General features: G+C 41.1%; 1 protein-coding gene across 2 annotated transcripts in view; it reads left to right on the forward strand.

The window, feature by feature from the left end:
* The window catches only part of LOC122539890 (ras-related protein Rab-18-like), a 62,947-nt gene that overhangs the window by 41,994 nt on the left and 5,961 nt on the right, over positions 1-14,992 (forward strand). Inside the window, exons 7-8 of one of the 2 annotated variants that reach the window (XR_015752490.1) lie at positions 5,004-5,166; positions 12,991-13,255. Coding sequence is in view for 1 of the 2 variants with exons in the window: in XM_087977848.1 (XP_087833974.1) it covers positions 5,004-5,166 (163 nt within the window). In the remaining variant the exon portion in view is untranslated. The remainder of the gene's footprint in view (positions 1-5,003; positions 5,167-12,990; positions 13,256-14,992) is intronic. The other variant, XM_087977848.1, reaches the window with a different exon arrangement.

Consider the following 14,992-nt stretch of genomic DNA (forward strand, 5'->3'; position numbering starts at 1 on the left):
CACGGCTTGCCCAGGAAATATAACTGAGATGTTCCTTCAAAAATGGGAGAGATCTGAAATTGGAGAGATCAGCTGGGCAGTTTGTTCTTAGCCGGCTTTCTTCCAACTGAATCAGATAGAACAAGAACCTCTCCTAGCAAGTCACTGTTCAAAATAATCTAGCAGAAATTCATAACAAAGTAATCACTTATCGTCAGTTATGTGTTTTTGAGGAAACTTTGTTGAACAAAGAACTCCAATGTCATAGAGTCATGCAGCACAGAAACAAACCCTTCGGTTCAACTCATCTAAGCTGACCAAGTTTCCCAGACTAGTCTCATTTGCCTGTGTTTGGCTCATAACCCCTGTAAACCTTTCCTATTCACATATTCAAATGTTTTTTAACTGTTGTAAATGTCCACAGCAATCATTTAATAACCTCTTTCAAAGAAATCAATTGAGGTTGAAAATAACTTGATATAAATCAATTTTCTTCATAATCCTTACAGACGTAAGTCTTCCAAGAAATATTAACTATGAAATATCTGTATGAATTAAAGAAAAAGGGGAGAAAAAGATTTGCATTCATATGGTTTCTTGAAAGTCTTCACAGATAATGAATGACTTTTGAGGTGTAATGACTGTTGCATGGTAGAAAACATGGCATGCAAATTATCCACAGGGAACTCCTACAAATGGTAACATCCTAATGATCAGTTTATCTTTTTGTAACATTAATTGAGGGAGACATATTCATCAGGGCTTTGCTACTCTTGAAGGTTTTTAAGATCCATTTGAGGCAGTAGATGGGATTTGGTTTGAAAAAAATCCAAAAAATGCACCTCTGACAATGCAGCACTCATTGAGTATGACACTGATAGCGTTAGCATTGGTTTTAATGCTCACGTCAGACTCCTGCTCATTGACTTTAGCTCTACTTTCAACACCATCATCCCCTCCAGGCTGATCTCAAATTTCCGTGACCTTGGTCTTGGCTCCGCCCTCTCCAGCTGGATCCTCAGCTTTCTGACTCACAGTCCGCAATCAGTGAAGATAATAATTGCACCTCCTCCCTCCCCCCAAGATGCATTCTCAGCCCCTACTGTAGTCCCTGTACACCCACAACTGTGTTGCCCAATTCCGAGTGAACACCACCTACAAGTTCATTGACCACCACAGTAGGATATCTAACAACAACAAGTCAAAATACAGAAGGGAAATAGAGGGTTTGGTGACATAGTGCAATGAGATTAGTCTCTCTCTTAATGTTGGCAAAACTAAAGAACTGATCATTGACTTCAGAAAGGAAGGAAGAAAGTATGTCCCCATCTACAACAATGGAGCTGAATTTGAGAGGGTGGAGAGCATCAAGTGCTTCGGAGTGACGATAACCAACAATCTGTCCTGGATATCCCATGTAGATATGATGGTCAAGAATGCACAAAGCCTCTTCTTCCTCAGTGGCTCAGGAAATTTGGCATGTCCGTAAGGACTCATAGAAACTTCTATAGATGCAGCATCAAAGGTGTACTGTCCAGGCCTTGTATGGCAACTACTCTGTTCAGGACAGTAAGGAACTACAAAATGTGGTGTGTACAGCCCAGTCCAAGCCAACCTTCCATCCATGAATTCCATTTACAAGGCTCACTGTCACGGAAAGACTGCCAACATCATCAAAGACTCATTGCACCACGGTAATGCTCTCCTACAACCTCTTCCATGAAACAGAAGATAGAGAAGTCTGAATACATGCACCAGTGGCTTCAGGAACAACTTCTTCTCTGTTGTTGTTATACTGATGTATAGACTCTTTATCCTCAAGTAATGTTGATCTCGCCTAGCACACACCTTGTGTAATGTAACCTGTATGGCTCTGTCTAATTCTTTAGACAACCTCTGATCTGTACATCCTAGCTTACTATGATTTGCCTGTACTGCTTATGCAAAAGCTTTTCACTGTAATTCAGTACACATGACAATCAATCAATCAAATTGTGTGGTGGTGTGGGTATGGAATGAGCTGCCAGAGAAAGTGGTGGAGGTTGGTACAATTACAATATTTAAAAGGCATCTGGATGGGTATATGAATAGGAAGGGTTTAGAGGGATATGAGCCAAGTGCTGGCAAATGGGACTAGATTAGGTTAGAATATCTGGTCAGCATAGACGAGTTGGATCGAAAGGTCTGTTTCCGTGCTGTACACCTCTATGACTGTATGACTCAGGAACAAGAGCATCATCGATAAGCTACCGTTGACATAATCATGCAGCTACAGCTACTTTATGGTCACCTAATGAATAGAGGTCTTGTTTATTGCTTGGAATTTCAGAACATTTGGCAGTTTTGTAGGGCTTGATTCCTTTATGTTCATCTGTTCAAAATCGACCTTTTGCTTTTTTGTTTATTAGAAAAAGATGTTCAGTTTTATATTATTGGATTTTGTGAAAGTTTCTTGGGAATCATACTACATGCTTTCACTCTGTTTTCTTCAGTGAGAGCTACAGTGGTTGTCTAAATCCAATGTACAGAGCAATGTCAAGACCTTTGTATTTAATGAGTCATAATGTATTTGCAGTCGAAGTGTTCTATTTGATCTTCTGCTTTCCTGTAGTTCCAGAATTCCCAGAACTGGAGATCAGTTTCTACTTGTATTTCCTCAGATTTTGTGAAGTACTGCATTGTATTAAATTTGTCAAAGTACAATTTTTGCCCCTAAGATGTTCCCTCTTTTCATATTGCAATGAAATACTTTAGGATGGACTAAGGAGATGATGATGTGGTGTTGGACTGGGGTAGACAAAGTTAAAAATCACATAACACCAGGTTATCGTCCAACAGGTTTATTTGGAAGTACTAGCTTTCAGAGCGCTGCTCCTTCATCAGGTAACTAGTTTAGAGCAGCACTCCAAAAGCTAGTATTTCAAAATAAACAAGTTGGACTATAACCTGGTGTTGTTTGATTTTTAAATAAGGAGATGATGGCACTGCATAATTACTGGTATTTATCTTTGTTTACTTTCTTTTCACTTTGTTGTATTTCATTGCTACATCAATGCCTGGTGGTATTGAAGTGTGTGTGAAACAGCCTTATGTCCCACAACAGAGGAAGATAAATACCTCATGATGCAGCCAAACTTGTCATATGACCGACTTTCTGGTTAGTCCAAGGGATGGCCTAGTGGTATTATTGCCGAACTGTTAATCCACAGACCCAGGTAATGTTCTAGGGACCCAGGTTCGAATCCCACCATGGCAGATGTTGGAATATGAATTCCATAAAAATCTGGAATGAAGAATCTAATGATGACCATGGATCTATTTGAAAAAATACCCATCTAATTCACTAACGTTCATTAGGTAAGAAAACGGCCATCCTTACCTGGTCTGGACTACATATGACTCTAGACCCACAGCAATGTGGTTGACTCTAAACTTAGGGCAACTAGCAATTAGGGATGGGAAATAAATGCTTTTCCAGCCAGCAACACCCTCATCCCATGAATGTCATGAAAAATCCTTCTGGTTTAATGCAGCAAACTATTACCATATCATGTTCACTTCACATTTATAGACAGCATAGCAAAATTATAATAGCAGCAAATGAGGTTTATAAATGACTACTTTGGGGTCTTGTATGAAATAACTTTATTTTTGGGAATAAGGACTCTAATTCAGTTACAAAATCCAAATCCCCTAGTCAGAATGAACAGCAGCCTTGTAACAGTATCCTGCCATAAATCAGGATAGCTTATGGAAAGATTGTATTTTAAAAGCTTGCTTTAGGAAATAATTTACTGTTGAATTATTGCAGTTTATATCCCAGACGCAATTGAACTCCCAACTATATTGCTTATTACTGCTTCCTCTAAGAATCCAAACATTGAAACAAAAGTACGTTTTGTAGCCCCTTGAGGCTTTCTCACCCTTCAATGAAATCTGATGTTCAGCTACACCTTCCCGCACTCTCCCATATCACTTACTTCCCTTTAATGTTCAGGAATCTGTTGGTCTTTGACATGAGCTGAAAATGTGTTGCTAGAAAAGCGCAGCAGGTCAGGCAGCATCCAAGGAGCAGGAGAATCGATGTTATTCTCCTGCTCCTTGGATGCTGCCTGACCTGCTGCGCTTTTCCAGCAACACATTTTCAGCTCTGATCTCCAGCATCTGCAGTCCTCACTTTCTCCTGATTTTTGACATGAACATACTCAATGACTGAGCATTCACAGTTCTCTGGGTGAAGTGCTTCAAATATCTATGAATGCTGCCAAATATGCTAAATATTACCAAAGTATTCACTTACCAAACACATCTTCTAAAAGCTTCTACGTGTCTGTGAAGAGAAAAAGATTAATGAAGACAAATGCGTGTCCTTTTCAGTCAGAAGTAGGGGAAGTTATAGTGGGGAATAAAGAGATGGCAGACCAAGTAAATACATAATTTGGTTCGGTCTTCACAAAGGAAGACAAATCTAAATCCCAAATAATTTTGGGAACACTGAGTCTCATTAGAGGGAGGACCTGAAAAAAGTCAGTACTGAAAGGGAAATGGTGTTGAGGAATTTAATGGGATTAAAAGCTGATGAATCCCCATTGTCCAATCATCTACATCCCAGAGTATTAAAGGAAGTAGCCCTAGAAATAATGGATGCATTGGTGGTCATCTTTCAAGATTCTATGGATTCTGAAACAGTTGCCATGGATTGGAGAGTAGCTATTGCAACCCCTCTAGTTAGAAAAGGAAGTTGAGAGAAAATGGGGAATTATAGATTAGGTAGCCTGACATCGGTAGTGGGGAAAATGCTAGAGTTCAATCATTTTTAAATGTAGCCCCATTGTTTTGCTTTGTGCTTTTCATTTCTTATTTCTTTGAATTTGTTCTTAGGTAGTGGTTATTAAAAATTCTGTCTTTCATCCTCCTTCAATGTCATATTTTGTTTCCTCATTTCTTTATTTATGACTCCAAATGGCTCTGCACTATAAAAAGCTTTTGTTGTTTAATCTATCCTTTCCTGTATCCTTTCCTAGGACTTCCCTTTCGTTCTTTCTACCATTCATTGATGGAGGGATTGAGTTCCGGAACCGCAAGATCAGGCTGCAACTATACAAAACGCTGGTGCGGCCACACTTGGAATATTGTGTACAGTTCTGGTCGCCCCATTACAGAAAGGATGTGGAAGCATTGGAAAAGGTACAGAGGAGATTTACCAGGATGTTGCCTGGTCTGGAGGGAAGGTCTTATGAGGAAAGGCTGAGAGACATTGGAAAGAAGAAGGCTAAGGGGGGGTTTGATAGAGACATACAAGATGATCAGAGGATTAGATAAGGTAGACAGTGAAAGACTTTTTCCTAAGATGATGATGTCAGCTTGTACGAGAGGGCATAACTACAAATTGAGGGATGATAGATTTAAGAAGATGTCAGAGGCAGGTTCTTTACTCAGAGATTGGTAAGGGCGTGGAATGCCCTACCTGTTAAGGTAGTCAACTCAGCCACATTAGGGAGATTTAAACAATCCTTAGATAAGCACATGGATGATTTTGGGATAGTGTAGGGGGACGAGCTGAGAATAGTTCACAGGTCGGCCGAACATCAAGGGCTGAAGGGCCTGTTCTGCGCTGTATTGTTCTATGTTCTATGTTCCCCCTTTCACTGGTTCAAAGCATTTCTAACTTTTTCCAAAGTTAAAAATCACACAACACCAGGTTATAGTCCTACTGGTTTAATTGGAAGCACACTAGCTTTCAGAGCGTCGCTCCTTTATCAGGTGGTAATGGAGGGCTCAATCCTTACACACAGAATTTATAGCAAAAATTTACAGTGTGATGTAACTGAAATTATACATTGAAAAATTGATTGTCTATTAAGCCTTTCATCTGTTAGAATACAGTGATAGTTTCACTTCTTTCATGTGTAAATCACAAAACCTTTTTTTAAAAAGTTGCATTCTCAGGTTAGCTGTTAACAATGGTGATAGCTAGACAATATGTTGAAGGTGTTGGCCCCCTGTGTTCTCTGTCTATGCCATGATGTTTAGATTGATTCCAATCTAAAAAGTGAGATAACAGAGTTCTACATGAATGCATGCAGTTTTGAGCAAAGTACAATGTAACCCTGAAAGTACAAATTCACCCCATAAAATATATGTGTGCATGTGGGTCTTTGTCTGTGTGTGTCTGTCTGAGTTGGGGGTTGTGAGTGTGAAAAGGTGTATGTGTGTGTGTAGTGAGTGCAGAGCGTCTTAAGTCTGTGCGGGGGTGCATATGGGAGTGCGTGTGTCTGTAAGGGTGTGTGTGGGTGTCTGTGTGCGTGTCTGTGTATATGTGTGTCAGTGTGTATGTGTGTATAGGAGTGCCTGTATGTGTGTGAGAGTGAGTGTGTGTGTGTTTGTGTGTGTAGGAGTATCTGTGTGTGTGTATAGTGCAATGGTGGTCACCTGTAATGTGACATGAACCCAACAACCTACAGGGTACCCTTCGTTGTTCAGTATTTCCCAGGAGCTAAGAAATTACGCCATGTTCTTCGTGACCTGCAACACATTATCAATGAGGATGAGCACCTCACCAAGACCTTCCCCACACCTCCACTACTTGCCTTTAAACAACTGCCAAACCTCAAACAGATCGTTATTTGTAGCAAGCTGCCCAGCTCTCAGGACAACTCCATACAACCCTGTCACATTAGGTGCTGCAAAACGTGTCAGAGTGTGGACATAGATACCAGCATTACGCTGGTGACACCTCCCACCTTGTACATGGCAGGTACTCATGTGACTCAGCCAAAGTTGTCTACCTTATACGTTGCAGGCAAGGATGCCTGGAGGCATGGTACATTGGGGAAACCGAGCAAAGGCTACGACAATGGATGAATGGGCACCGCACAACAATCAACAGACAGGAGTGTTCCCTCCCAGTTGGGGAACATTTCAGTTATCCAGGACATTCAGCCTCAGACCTTCAGGTGACCATTCTCCAAGGTGGACTTCGGGACAGGCAGCAGAGAAAAGTGGCCGAGCAGAGGCTGATAGCTAAGTTCGGTACCCATAGGGAGGGCCTCAACCGGGACCTTGGGTTTATGTCACATTACAGGTGACCACCATTGCACTATACACACACACAGATACTCCTACACACACACACACACACACAGACACACACACTCTCTCACACACACACAGGCACTCCTATACACACATACACACGGACACACATATACACAGACACGCACACAGACACCCACACACACCCTTACAGACACACACACTCCCACACTCACACATGCACCCCCTCACAGACTTGAGACGCTCTGCACTCACTACACACACATACACTTTCTCACACTCACAACTCCCAATCTAGACAGACAGACAGACACACACACAGACAAAGACCCACATGCACACATATATTTTGTGGGGTGAATTTGTACTTGCAGGGTTACATTGTACTTTGCTCAAAAACTGCATGAATTTATGTAGAACTCCATTATCTCACTTTTTAGATTAGAATCAATCTAAACATCATGGCATAGACAGAGAACACAGGGGGCCAACACCTTCAACATATTGTCTAGCTATCACCATTGTTAACAGCTAACCCAAGAATGCAACTTTTTAAAAAAAGGTTTTGTGATTTACACATGAAAGAAGTGAAACTATTACGGTATTCTAATAGATGAAAGGCTTAACAGACAATCAATTTTTCAATGTATAATTTCAGTTACATCACACTGTAAATTTTTGCTATAAATTCTGTGTGTCAGGATTGAGCCCTCCACTACCACCTGATGAAGGAGCTATGCTCTGAAAGCTAGTGTGCTTCCAATTAAACCTGTAGGACTATAACCTGGTGTTGTGTGATTTTTTAACTTTGTACACTCCAGTCCAATACCGGCATCTCAAAATCATAACTTTTTCCAGTTTCTGATGAAAGGCCATTGACCTGAAATGTTGACATTGTTTCTCTGTGTCTTGCTAAAGGTGTTGCCAGATCTATGGAGTTTTTTCAGCATTTTTGGTTTATATTTCAAAAGTTCACAATTCTGGGCAAAGAAATTTCACTTTATCATTTTCCCAAATGGCCAATTTCTTCCTTTGATTTAGAGATGCAGGTGTTGGACTGGGGTGTACAAAGTTAAAAATCATACAACACCACATTATAGTCCAACAGGTTTATTTGGAGGCACTAGCTTTCGCAGCGCTGCTCCTTATCAGAATTTATCGCAAATGTTTACAGTGTGATGTAGCTGAAATCATATATTGTAAAACACTTGGATTGTTTGGTAAGTCTCTCATCTTTTAGAATTGGCATGTTGGTTTCAGTTCTTTCATACGTAAATCATACAACTTTTTTAAAGTTACAGTTTCAAGTGGACTTTAACAACTGGTGTCATGTCAGCCCAGATAATGCATTGAAGGTGCAAGGTGCCCTGTGTGAGACTGTCTGTGCCACAATGTTCAGACTGATTCTAACCTAAAACATGGATTTACAGAATCTTACATGGATTCATGCAGTTTTTGAGCAAAATAAAATGTATGTATGTGTGTGTGTGTAGGAGTGTCTGTGTGTGTAGGAGTGTCTGTCTGTGTGCTTAGTGCAGTGGGGTCACCTGTAGTGTGACATGGTCCCAGTTGAGGCCATCCCCGTGGATACCCAACTTGGCTAGCAGCCTCTGCTAGGTAACTTTGCGTTGTTGCCTGTCCTGAAGTCTGCGTTGGAGGACAGTCACCTGGAGGTCCAAGGTTAAATATCCCAGACCACTGAAGAGTTCTCTGACTGGGTGGGAACACTCCTGTCTGTTGATTGTTGTGCGGTGTCCATTCATCCATTGCCGTAGCCTCTGCTCGGTCTCACCAATGTACCATGCCTCAGGGCATCCTTGCCTGCAGCTTATGCGATAGACAATGTTGGGTGAGTCACATGAGTACCTGCCATGCACATGGTGGGAAGTGTCCGCATGTGTAATGCTGATATCCATGTCGACACTCTGACACGTCTTGCAGCGTCTACCATGACAAGCTTGTATGGTGTTGTCCTGAAAGCCGGGCAGTTTGCTACAAGCAATGATGTGTTTGAGGTTTGGTGGTTGTTTAAAGACGAGAAGTGGAGGCGTAGGGAAGGTCTTGGCAAGGTGCTCATCCTCATTGATAATGTGCTGCAGCTGCGAAGCACATGGCATAGTCTTTTGGCTCCTGGGAAGTACTGGACAATGAAGGGTACCCTGTCTTTTGCAGCTCATGTCTGTCTCCTGAGGGGGTCATTACGGTTTCGCGCTGGGGCACATCGGAACCGGCAGTCGATGAGTTGAGCATTGTATCTCGTTCTTATGAGGGCATCCTTGAGTAATTCCACATGCCCATCTTGCGCCCCCTCATCTGAACAGATCCTGGGGATGCATATGGCTTGTCTATAGAAGATGGCTGTTTTAATATGTTTTGGGTGGAAGCTGGAGAAGTGTAGCATCGTGAGGTTATCCATGGGTTCGCGGTAGAATGAGGGGCTGAAGTGCCTGTCCTTGATGGAGATGTATGTGTCCAAGACTGAGACTGATAGTAGAGGTTAGTCCATGGTGAGTTTGATGGTTGGATGAAACTCATTGATATCACTATGTAGTTGTTTTCAGTGTCTCATCACCATGGGTCCAGAGGAAGAAAATGTCATCAATGTACCTGGCATATAGTGTTGGTTGGAGGTCCTGCGTAGAGAAGAAGTCTTGTTCAAATCTGTGCATGAAAATGTTGGCATACTGGGATGCAAATTTCATCCCCATGACTGTTCCGCGTGTCTGGATGTGTCATAGCAAACTGCCTGGCTTTCAGGACAATACATACAACCTTGTTGTGGTAGATGCTGCAAGTCGTGTCAGAGTGTCGACACGGATACCACTATTACATGTGGGGACACCTCCCACCCTGTACGTGGCAGGTACTCATGCAACTCAGCCAATATTGTCTATCTCATCCGCTGCAGGCAAGGATGCGCTGAGGCATGATGCATTGGCTAGACTAAGCAGAAGCTACGGCGATGGATGAATGGACACCAACAATAATCAATAGACAGGAGTGTTCCCTCCCAGTTGGAGAGCACTTCAGTGGTCAGGGACATTTGACCTCGGACCTTCGGATGACCAGCCTCCAATGCAAACTTCGGGACAGGCAACAATGCAAAATGGCCAAGCAGAGGCTGATGGCCAAGTTGAGTACCCATGGTGATGGCCTCAACCGGAACCTGGGGTTCATGTCAAACTAGAGATGACCCCATTGCACTATGCACACACATAGACACACACACAGTCACACACTCACTGACAGACAGACACACACTCCTACAGACCCATACACTCACGCAGATCCTCTCTCATACATAAGCCTTCTCTCATATGCTCACACATACACTCCCATGCTCACACATACACTCCCATACTCACACACACACATGCACCCTCTCGCAGACCTCTACCCTTTTACACTCACACACATACACACACTCTCTCACAGACAATCATATGTCCACCCACATGTCCACACACACATATAAGTTTGTGGGGCGAATTTGTACTTGCAGAATTACATTTCATTTTGCTCAAAAACTGTATGAATCCTTGTAAGATTCTGTAAATCCATTTTTTAGATTAGAATCAGTCTGAACTGTGGCACAGACAGTCTCACACAGGGCACCTCATACCTTCAATGCATTATCTGGGCCGACATGACACCAATTGTTAAAGTTCACTTGAAAGTGCAACTTTAAAAAAGTTCTATGATTTACATACGAAAGAACTGAAGCCAACATGCTCATTCTGAAAGATGAGAGACTCACCAAACAATCCAGGACTTTTTCAATATATGATTTCAGTTACTGTAAACTTTTGCTATAAATTCTGTGTCTTATGATCTTATACTCCACAACCACCTGATGAAGGAGTAGCGCTCCGAAGGCTAGTGCTTCCAAAAAAATCTGTTGGACTCTAACCTGGTGTTGTGTGATTTTTTAACCTTCTTCTGTTAAAGCTGTGACTTCTAGTTCTTACCATGTAGGGTGGGCATCCACAAAGCATCTTCACCCGCGAAGCTATTTAAAAATTGTACATCTTTCAAATCAATCATACCTTATCCAACTAAATCATGGAGAATGTAAATCTCTACTGATAGAACAAATCCCTTTATCCCAGAGTCAATCCTGTAAACCCTTTAAGGTATAAGTATGTAACTTAGCTTGCTGAGCTTGAAGGTTTGTTTTCAGACAGAGCTGCATCAAGACATTATTCTTTCCACCAGAATACATGAACACGAACTGGCCACCAACAGACATGACCCACTATCACTAGTTTCTATATCTACAGACAAAGAAGGACACCACTTTGACTGGGACAACACACACATCCTAGAACAGGCGAAACAAAGACACGCACGAGAATTCTTAGAGGCAATGCATTCCAATCAGACTCCATTGATAAACACATCGATTTAGACCCTATCTACCTTCCTTTGAAAAAAAGAACTGGAAATTACGTTACCCACCTTAAGAAACCAAGCCCTATAAATAGGGAGGCAGGACATACCACCAGCACTTCACCAGAGACTCTCACTGACAATGTTATCTAGTAATGGCGACCAAATGTTTGAAAACAAACCTTCAAACTCAGTGAGCTAACTTACATACTTATCATCAGCCTGAGCTACAAATCTTCTCAAAATCCCCTTTAAGGCATGTATATGTCAGTGCTCTAGACCCAAGTGATGCTTTTAGAATATGATTAACATTCATTTTCAAACTTATTGGCTCATTCCAATGATTACGATTTCATATTATGCACCTGTTCTTTGTTACAATTCTTCTGCGTATGTTTTCCTTCAGATGCCTTTATATTGCCCTTATTGAAGTTCATTAATTTAATTGGGCCAGTCTCTTTGAAGATAGACCACAAAAATTGACACATCTATCTATGGGGAGAAAGTGAGGTCTGCAGATGCTGGAGATCAGAGCTGGAAATGTGTTGCTGGAAAAGCGCAGCAGGTCAGGCAGCATCCAGGGAACAGGAGAATCGACGTTTCGGGCTTATGCCCGAAACGTTGATTCTCCTGTTCCCTGGATGCTGCCTGACCTGCTGCGCTTTTCCAGCAACACATTTCCAACACATCTACCTATGGACCATCACTGATTATATTTTCTCAAGCAGAGGATTTATCTTCACCCTCCCTTGTGTTAAATCCACCCAAGTAATTTTTCAACTATTTCACAAGGTATTTTACGAGCCTTGCTGGAGATACTTTGTCACATACCTTTTGAAAATCCAAGTAAACTGTTTATACTCTTTGGATTATCCTCAAGATTGCAGACAGATTGTCAGCACTGCCAAAATGGATTCATATCCTAATTGATATCTTCAGCTTTTCCATTGCATCTATTCCCATATGTTAGGAACAGGAGAACTTGTTTTTTTGAAATAAACACTCAGCTATTATCAACCCATTTTGGAATAAATTCTGTATCTGGAGAAAATGTTTTGGTTTTATCAAAACCTCTCAATTCAAACAAGTAGAGTTGAATACAACTATAATAAACATTTATTCTCCAGTCTTGTAGGACTATTGAGCCTCTCTCTCCCCATTTTTTTCTGGCAAGTGTGTAACTTTCCTTTTAACTGTTCTGACTAGGAATAGGTTAATGAGCAGGAGAAATACACACCAAAGGCTTTGTTGAAAGTATTTAATCACAATGTCATAAACCAGCGGTAAAATGATTTTGATATTTTGATTTGCATTTTCCAACAGCAGCTGCTTTGAGTTGCAGCTGTTCACACATTTTGCAGTTCCCTAGGAATTTAAAGATAGATCAAGTGACACTTAAAATTGGCTCCAAACTACTGCAAGCAAGACTGGCAAATGAGGATTTGATTACAGTTGATTTTTAAACTGAAGGATTGTCCATAGAGACGTTACAAAGTATGGCAGTTGAATAATATTATGTACTTTACCTTTATATGTTTCTGATTCACTCTTTTGATGATTTCCCAGCTGAACAGTTAGCCTGACTGGAAGAGGCAAGACGATATAGTCAATGCGGTTCTTGAAACTTGAGGAGTTGCTTGGCCTTGGCATCTCTATATTCTTTTTAGGGACAGCTTCCTGATGAAGGTCTTATGCCCAGAACATCGATTCTCCTACTGCTTGGATGTTGCCTGACTTTCTGTGCTTTTCCAGCACCACATGCTTGACAACTTCATGACAGTATACTTTGTTTGCCATATTCATCAGGCGACTCTTACTCTTGTTTTCAAAGGTGAATGCTCAAAGGTTTAGAGCATATTGAGGTGACTGTGAGTCTTGATAATGTGTGGTCATGTGTGTAAGAGCCTCAGTAAGCTATTTTACATTGTTCTGAATTTTTTTTCTTATTGAAAAACTGGGAGAAATGCAAAAGGATTGGTGCAAGCATATGATCTCACAGAGTGCCTTATGTTGCCTTGTTTTGTTTTAGTGGGTGTAATCAGAACACATGCGGATCACAGTTTGATTTGAAGCTATCGCTTTGTGTTTTATGTAACAAAAGTAGCTAAGGTCAAACTGTCAGTATTTGACTTCACAATTGAAGATGATGGTACATGAATTGAGCAATGCCACGTATTTAGAAATTCATTTTAGGTGCTAAATGTTAATTGATGCAGTTTAGCAGAAGGCATTTTATTGTAATTGCATTCCAGATCACACCAACTTGCCATGGAAACATTCTTGCCATCAACCTCAAATTTCTGTTTCACTTTATTGGCTTTTAGGAAATTCCAGATTTCAATATCATTTCCCAGACCATGTGGTGAGGGCCAGGTCAGAAATCATGGGAGATGGGTCTGCCCTTGGTCTGGGACCCTGGTGCTACCCCGAGCCTCCACCTGGAACACAGTGGTCCCAGCCCCAGCTGTCAATCCAAACACAGTGTCACCCACCACCCTGACATAAGCTTAGTGAGCCCCATTGAGCCTGGGCATTCATTATTGGGCTGAGATGTACTCCCCTGCCCAGGCCCTGCTCATAAGGGTGTTCCTATTATGCTCTGAACCATCTCCTACGGTTTAATTACTATTTTACCTGTCAATCTTTCATTCCACTTCAACAAGGCCAGATGTCTTTTCAATTCACTGAAGTTTCCGTTTGCCAGTTAATTGTTTTTGATCTTTTTCATGAAAATGCCAAGTCAACAATCTCATATTCAATGTTTCTCAAATGCTCCTCCCCTTACATATGCTCCAATGTCATTCCCCTGAAATAAATCCAGTGCGGCTTCCTTCCTTAAGATATTTTGAGCTGTTGTAAATTAAACATTGGAAGTAGCTGATGGAGTGACACAATCTCACTCATAATGGTCATTTGCACAGCTTCAGAATCAGCCAAGATTTAGTTTTATGTGAATTAATAGCTTCTATCTTTTTTATCACATTTTATCGCTGTTCATATTTCCATTAGTCAGTCATCCTGAAACATTTTCATTCTCCCAGAAAATAGTGTATTTGAATAAGCTCTTATCTGGATTTACAGTCACAGAAATGATCTCAAAAGGAAAACATACCCAGGACACTATTGGGTCATTAAGCTGGTTAGACCGAGATGTTAATCAGCCTCCAAGAAACAGCTTAATGGTTCATTTAGCTCTAAATTGTATTTAGCTGAAGGAATGGACGTTTTATATAGTAAAATGGGAGTGGGTGGGAAACAATTCAGTCAGGTAAGGTAATGGAATTCAGAAATACATGCCATGAGCTAATAATGCCTTTCCGTGATGAATGATTCATTTTTTTTTTACTTGATTGTTAGAATTCTAAGTCAGTATAGTGTAACCAAATCATTTAACTCAGACTTTGTTTAATTCTAAGAACTACAGTTCCCTCAGAAGTCTAGATCAAATTTTAAAGTATTAATCTGTCATTGTAATTAATGGTGTTGATTAAATGGGTATAGAGACTTTTTGCATGCATTGAGTTAACATATTTCAGCTTGGCTGATGGCTGGAGTGCTACAATTAAGT

This window comes from Chiloscyllium plagiosum, unplaced genomic scaffold, assembly GCF_037043375.1.
Source record: "Chiloscyllium plagiosum isolate Xiang-an unplaced genomic scaffold, Cpla_swu_hap1 HiC_scaffold_32, whole genome shotgun sequence".
Lineage (NCBI taxonomy): Eukaryota > Metazoa > Chordata > Chondrichthyes > Orectolobiformes > Hemiscylliidae > Chiloscyllium > Chiloscyllium plagiosum.